The sequence below is a fragment of the Rhinolophus sinicus genome, linkage group LG05 (assembly GCF_036562045.2).
Source record: "Rhinolophus sinicus isolate RSC01 linkage group LG05, ASM3656204v1, whole genome shotgun sequence".
NCBI classification, from domain to species: Eukaryota; Metazoa; Chordata; class Mammalia; order Chiroptera; family Rhinolophidae; genus Rhinolophus; species Rhinolophus sinicus.
The window spans coordinates 76,067,868-76,075,381 of record NC_133755.1 but is presented as its reverse complement, the minus strand read 5'-3'; the positions used below and the strand labels follow the sequence as shown (position 1 = coordinate 76,075,381).

Genomic DNA, 7,514 nt, shown 5'->3' with positions numbered 1-7,514 from the left:
GGAGAGGAGGACACCGTAAATCCCACCCAGACCATCTCAGTCCCTGCTTCCCTGAGGCCGGCCATCTGGGCAGGCCATCTGGGCAGGCCCGCTGCGGCCTGGGGACATCGTCAGGAAATTCCCTGGATATGGTAACTCGTGACAGCAATGTTTGATTAATCATCAACCCTGTAGCGTGATCCCGGCCCATAAAGGGGACTGGCAGAGACTCTGGAAACCTGTTCACCGGCCTCTCCAGACAATTCCTCTCAGACCCAGGGACCCCGGGCCCGAGGACCCCAGGCCAATGGGGGCTCAGCTCTGCTCCCAGGCTGGTAAGTGGCAGCCCTGAGCTTGGTTCTTGGACTGAGGATGCAAGAAGCAGGGTGGGCTCTGGGCCATTGTTGGGGGAGAAGTTCCAGGAGACAGAGGTGTGGTCGGCGTAGACATTGCTCAGAAAGTTTGATACAGGCTGGGTTGCCCTGACTGGTGAGCGATGTTAGTGAGCTTCTTGCCCCTGCAAGAATCTAACAGAGGCCAGTAACTCAGGTCCAGCATCCCTGTAGTGACCGGATGACCCACATGACCTGGCTGCAAGGAGAAGACTGGCTGGCTGGGAAACGGTAGTTTGAGGGGTCCCAGCTGTGAAAGTTGAGCTTTGGGACCTGGGGCAGGTGGCTTTTCCCTAGGACCTGTTTCCTCATCCACTGGTCCAACCAATGCAACCCACCTGCTGACTTACGGGGCAGCCAGGGCACAGAACAAAATGTCACCCACTGTATCTCACCTGCGGCCACAGCGATCCTTCAGTGTGCGGGGCGGGGGTGGGGGACCTGGGTTTTTACCTCTGGAGATCTGACCGTACCTCTCTGGACCCTGGCAAAGAGCCCCAGCCTCTGCCCCTGTCCCCTAGCAGCACTAAGGGCTCGCACAGCAACACTGGGGGACACCCAGAGTCTGGGGGCAGGGAAAGACCAAACCACCACTGATGCAGCAGCTATATTTGGATCTAGGCACTGATGGTGCCACGAAGGGGGCAGTGTAGGGGTGCAGGGAGCAGGGGCTGGGCCTGGGCTCCCCGACTTCTGGCTGCCAGACGCCAAGCAACTTGCATACCTCCCCAGGCTCATTTTGGTCTGAGTGCTTCCCTGAGGGGATGTGGAGGAGGAAAAGGGCTGCAAAGTGCTTAGTAGGCGCCTGGCACCCAGAGAGGATGGCTGGCTGAAGGGCCATGATGAAGACAACAGTGATGTGGGGTCCTCGCTGAGCAGGGGCTGACTCACATTCACATACATTCCAAGAGCTTTGCTGCAAAGGTTCTCTGATTGGAGTCCACCTGTGTGTGTTTGGGTGGGGGGACATCCAAAAGGCCATGACTTGTGTTCCCTGAACTCCCTGGCAGTCGGCTGATGTGGGTCATCTTTGTCATCCCTGGGGCAGGGTCTGTCCCCTGCAGCAATGGAGAGCTAAGGAGGGAGGTGGGGCAACTGGGGAGGTCAAGTCACTCCACTTATGCAGCCTCAGGACCTACCTGAAAATGTGGCTGAAAATAAGAACAGCCACCCTGTGGGCATGAGGGTGCTCGGGCCCCTGCGTGCTCTGAACCCCATGCCAGCCCAGGGCTGGGCACAGGCCTACTGGGAGAACCATACTGGACCTGTGCCTACCTCTGCCACTCCCCACCCCAGGGAGGATGGGAGGGGCCCTGTGTGAGGGGTGTTCATGGGGTGGGGTGGGCGCCCACCACTTCCACGCCACTGTGAGTCAGCTCCAAACTCAGGCCGCCAAGCCCATTCAGCACAGAAGGAAGGGCCCCCGTGGGCCATGCGCCCTGGAGGCTCTCTAGAAAGACGCGCGCCTGCCCAGGGAGCCCTCCCAGCAGGGCCTTGCGGGGGCCACACTCAGAAGCTCGGGAGGGGCGGTGTGGAGCCTGGGCATGCAGCCGGGAGCAGGGTACTCCAGCCCCCTGGCTGCCTGTCACCTGTGCAGCTGGGTGTCCTCTCAGCCTCCCTCCTCTAACCATGGTGACATGAGGACATAGTCCCCACGGGCTGCTGGGAAGCTTCCGAGGCAGGGATGGGTGAGCTTTGCAGACTGTCAAGGTCCTGTCTAGGATGAAGCCTGCTTCTCCTGAGGTCCCCAGGGCCCCTCTGCCCTGCCGAAGAACTCACTGTGCCCACCAAGGCCACCCCAGGGCCAGTCCTCCTCCCTACACTGCCTTCCAGTCAGCCAGCTCCCTGGCTCCTCCTGTCCCAGTGACAATCCTGCCTGAGTCAGCCTCTGTCCAGGGCAGCTGGGCAGGGGACTGGGTGGAAACTCCATCCGCTGAGCCTTCCCAAGAGAGGGGAGACAGCTTCCAGCCAGGCCGGGCTCATCTCTGCAGGTTACTGTCCCCATCCAAGGAGCTGAGCATGAGGGGTCTCTGTTCCCCCAACCCAAGGGGGGTCCCTTCCCCTATAGGGGCTGTACTGGGCAAGGCTGAGGCAACCTCTTTGAATCCCAGCTCTGCCCTGCTTGCTGTGTGCCCACTCTCAGGAGGGGTCTTTCTGCTTGGCAGGGTGGTGGCAGGAATGGACGTGGTGTGTGTCGACAAGGCTCAGATGCCGCTCACCACCCTGACCAAGCCCCTTCCAGGGCTCATCTCCAATCCCCACCTCGGGGAGGGGCAGTGATCCAGCCAAGTGAGGGGGGGTGGCCTCCACCCACCCAGGTAGTTTTGGTTGGTTACCCCAGGAGTCCCTACCTGCCCCCACCTCAGATGGACACTTAACTCCTCACATTCGGGACCCCAGGCAGGCACCTTGGGACTCTCTGGGCTGGGGTCTGGCTCAGGTTCAATTGAACTCAGCTCTTACTTTCAGCCTCCCTCCTCCAACCCAGAATGAGCAGGGCCAGGAGGGGAGGAGGGAGGAGAGGAGGGTGAGGGAAGAGGCCAGGGCAGTGCTAGGCCGGAAGCTCCTCCAGCTTCCTCCAGCCTCCCACCCCCCAGGCCTGCCCCAAGCTGCTGGGGTTGAGAGGAAGGGCTGCTGCTGTAAGCGCCTTTCCCTTCCTGGCTGCCTAGTACTCAGTCAGGATGTCTCTGGATTTCAAAGCTCACCCCAGGCCTTGAGGGGATGACTTGGGACCTTCCTCTCCAGCCAGCAAACCCCACCCTGAGGGGAGCTGTGGGAACCCCGTCTCTCTCGCAGGGCAGGGAAGTCACCCTCACTGGGGGCCACGGCCATCACAAGTGGCGCAGGTTCTCTATTGGAAAATCAGAAAGTCAGACAAATTAAAGGAACACAGCTGCATCTGGAACCATGGGCCAGAGCTGAGCACAATTACCGGCCTAGCTCCTTCAGGTTGTTTCTAGATACAGACAGAACATAGATGTACACCCTACACGAGAATATCTATAGAACAAAGCCAGGACCATGTTACGTGCACTGTTCTCAGACCTGCTCCTTCTATGTAATGACAATAACTATTACCGGGTATTAACAGCCCTGCTGGCACCAGTACCCTTAAATTTTACAACCATCTTAGGGAGGGGGATTGAGGCTTGGGGAGTTTCAGGGTGGGAAGCCAGGTCCCAGTAGGCAAAGTAGGCTCTTCAGGACTCTAAGCAGGTCTGGGGGAGGTCCCTTGGGTGGGAGGGGTGTGGCCCTGGGGAACAGGGGATGGTGGAAAAGTCCCACCCCCTGCCAAGGGTCAAGGTGGCCCCAGGATGCTGAGGGAGGGGGTAGAGGGTCGAGATGGCCCTGGAACTCAGGGGGTTCCGGCCAGGCCGCACTGACATCCCCCCCCCACCCCGCCAACCGCAGATGCCAAGGTGCCCCCCGAGACCCTTCGCTTCCACCCTGAGGCCAAAGGCGCGCAGGTGCATCTGGACAGGCAGCGGAGCACTGCATGCCGGCGCGCCACCTTCCACGACGGCATCGTGTTCAGCCAGCGGCCTGTGCGGCCCGGGGAGCGCGTGGCACTGCGCGTGCTGGGGCACCAGGGCGGCTGGTATGGCGGCCTTCGCGTGGGCTTCACGCGCTTGGACCCCGCACACGTGTCCGCGCCGAGCCTGCCTCCCTTCGTGTGCCCCGACCTGGAGCAGCAGAGCCCGACGTGGGCGGCCATGCTGCCCAACGGCTGCGCGCTGGCAGGGGACATGGTCTGCTTCTGGGTGAACCGCCGTGGCTGGCTCTGGGCCCAGGTCAATGCGGGCCCCCGGCTTCTGCTGCGCAAGGGTGTGCGCATGGGCGCCCCGCTCTGGGCTGTGATGGACGTGTATGGGACCACCAAGGCCATCGAGTTGCTGGGTGAGGCCTCCCGCAGGGACTGGGTACCGCCCCTGGGGGGGAGTGGGGCTCAGGTGGCGCTCCACCTACAGCCAGAGTCCCCGGAGGAACCGTTCATTCACATTCAGTTTTCCCCTCAGCTCCTGCCAGTGTCAGGTATAAAGACCTGATAGGGAGGGCAACCTTGTCCTTCAAGAATGATGAAGTATGACCAGCACCCCAAATATCCGTCAAAGAGCTGATCACCTTTCACAAAGGAAGAAATTTGGGGGTGGGGTTTTGCAATCTAAGTAGGAGTTTACAGGAGACATGGCTGGTAAGCCAACTAAGTGTGAGGGGTAGAGGTAAGCAAGAAGACAGCCTTTGGAGCAAGGGTGAGATATGGTCAGTGGGTGGAAACAAGACCATCCCTCTAGCCGCCTGCAAGGAGAGTGGATTTCAGGGCAGTGAGTTGATACAGGAACACCCATCGGAAGAAATATTGGCATTTCTGGGCTTGTGGTTCCAGGGCCCTGCACAGCATGGCTTGTCACAGATGCTGGAGCACCTGGTTCCGTAGGTGTGCCACGGGGCCCAAGCACCCGTTTTCCTCGCCTTCCGTGGGATTTGGACGCACATCGGGTTTGGGACTGTGGGTGATGCTGAATGTCTCCACACAGGCAGTGTCAGTAAGGAAAGAGGAAGTGTCTAAATGAAGGGAAGTTTAGGAAAGGGATCCACAGCCTCAAGAATTCTCTGCTGCGTGGGGCTGTACATCCACTGGGAGCTCCCGAACGGCAACCCTGAAAAGAAAGGCCATGGGCACTGCCTCAGGGGTTGGGGGACAGGGGCTCCCTGGCTTTGCTTTCCACAGGCCTGAGTCTCACTCTCTGCCTTAGACCCTGCAGCCAGTGCCTTCCCCACAGCTGCTCCCTGGGCCCTCCGGGAGGACACGTGGCTGTCTGAGCCTGAAGGTGAGTGGCTTCCTGGAGCACCAGGGTCTGCCCAGGTTCCAGCCCCAGGGGAGCCCGGGAGGCCCCGCCCTGGAAGTGCTGGAAAATCTTTCACATCCCGTCAAATCTTTCACAGGCTTTTATGCCAAATGATTTGGCTCTGCCTACTGGAAGCTAAATGCAGCCTAACAGCTCTGCCTTCTACAACATTGGCTAATTTTATAAGTTACAAGAACACACTCATGAGCAGATAATGGTATTTTGTCTCTGCTTTAGAAAAGCAATCCGCCATTCATAGTAAATGCTTTACCAAACAGGAATAAAACAGATATTAAGGGATAAAGAAGGAAGTAAAAATTTTAAATATCGCCCATTATCTCTCAGGTGGATTTCTTCTCAGCCATATATATATATATTTTTTTCATATATATATATATATATACACATATATATATATATATATATATGTATATACACATATATATATATGTATATATATGTATATATTTGTTTACATTTTGTTTTCCTTTTTTCTAAGTTGGAATTTTATGATTTAGATGTTTTCCTACCAATTTTTTTCACTTGATTATGTCATGAACATTTTCTCAGGAGAACATATAGTCTTCCAAACACAACTGCCTGGTTCTCTGTGCTGTGGCTATGTCATGAGTAGGCTGCCCACCCACTGGCCTGATGTGCCCCCGACCTACGAGCTACTTTGTCCCCTTTCCCAGCCACAGCAGGAGAGGAGTGTGTCATCTGCCTTCACCGAGCCACCAATACCTGCTTTGTCCCCTGCGGCCACATGCACTTCTGTAGCTACTGCGCCTGGCGGGTCTTTGCGGAAGTGGCCAAGTGTCCCTTGTGTCGCTGGGAGATTAAGGCGGTGGTCCCGGCACCGGGTCCTCCTGCCATGAAGACTGGAGAAGGCCTCCCAGCATGGGTGGCAGATTGGGCCTAGCTCTGAGCTGGACCCTGCACAGAGAGAAGGTGCAGCCCACTCTTTTTCTGGAGAAAAGTCGGAAAGCCTGGTTGGTAATAAGCACAGCAGAGAGCAGGAGGTCGGACGCCATGGCTCTTCCTTTTCCCCAACGAGATGGGGCCAGTGGCACCAGGAGAAGCCGCTCTTTCAGCCCACACTGGAACTAGCTCCCTGATGGGGGGCCTGACTGTAGACAGGGGTTCAGCAGTGACCAGCGGGCTTCTGGTCCCGCTGCTTATCTCCACGTTCCTTTGTGTCCAGGGCTTGCCAGAACTTCTGAGCCACCTGGCATAGACACCAACCTAGCAATCCCTGTCACACACAAGTGCCAGGGTTCTTGGGCTCCAAGAGCCCATTTGTGCCAATGAGGAGGACCTTTGTTCAGAGATGGGTGGCCTGACCCCTGCTTTTATAGCTGAGGATGTCAAGGTACCTGTGTGCACCTGGGGCAGGCCTGCCCACCTGGTGGAGAGGAGCCGGACTGGACACACGAGGCCTCCAGGAGCAGTGTTTACAGTCCCGTGTGGGAGCTGGGTCACTGCCACCAAGTCCTCGGTAAAGTTGATCTGCAGTCACCCACCTTGCAGCGTGGTTGTGAGGTCCCGGTGAGATCACACATCTGAAGATGACTCAGCACGAGGGATGGAGGGCACTGTTGTCATTGTGCTATCTCCTTGCTGGTTTCTGAGATACTGAAATAAAGCTTGTCTTTTATGAATGGCTGTGTAGTGAATATGCCCCTTTGTTGCAGTCAGTGGGAGTGGGTGGAGCCGTGGGCTGGTCAGGATGCTGGGGCATTGGGTACATACCCTCCTGTCCTGCACAGACACAACCTGGGCTTACAGTGAACTGGGCAGGGCTCTGCGCACTCAGACCTGTGGACTCGATTTTTCTGAGCATGTGAAGGGCACCGTCTTACAGTCACAACCAGGTTTTGCCCTTGCCACTCTTGATTTGGGGGGACTGCCTGGAGGCTCTGGCTCCTGAATGAAGGGAGGAGTTGACCTAGGAGCCCCCCCAACAGGTGTTTGTGGCAGGGGGCAAGCCATACCTATGATTTTGCTGTTGTTCCCTGCTCCATGACTGGTGGGGAGGCATCTCCTGGGGGAGAGGGCTAAAAAGGGGCTCCAACCCCTTTGCTCCAAATTGCAACAATGGGACCCCCACAAACTGCCTCCCTGCCCACGCTATAGCCAGCCAGAGGGTCAGGACACTGGGTTTGATGACACTGCAGTAGTTTTCGCTCTGGAGTGACAGGCCCTCCCTGCCACCCATGAGTGCTCTAAGCTTGGACATGTGACGTGACTTCTGTGAGCCTCCGTTTCTTGATCTGTAAAATGGAAATAAGATTAT

General features: G+C 57.3%; 1 protein-coding gene across 2 annotated transcripts; it reads left to right on the top strand.

Moving 5' to 3' along the window:
- NEURL3 (neuralized E3 ubiquitin protein ligase 3) lies at positions 1 to 6,879 on the top strand. Of its 2 annotated transcripts, none has more exons than XM_019725888.2 (4): positions 1 to 314; positions 3,783 to 4,268; positions 5,126 to 5,200; positions 5,789 to 6,879. In XM_019725888.2, the coding sequence occupies exons 1-4, from the start codon at positions 287 to 289 to the stop codon at positions 6,094 to 6,096; spliced, it is 897 nt and encodes a 298-aa protein (XP_019581447.2). In that variant the 5' UTR covers positions 1 to 286; the 3' UTR covers positions 6,097 to 6,879. The 2 variants fall into 2 exon arrangements, with proteins under 2 accessions (XP_019581447.2, XP_019581448.1); XM_019725889.2 differs by having other exon boundaries at positions 20 to 314; positions 5,914 to 6,879.
- The last annotated feature ends 635 nt before the right edge of the window (positions 6,880 to 7,514 follow it).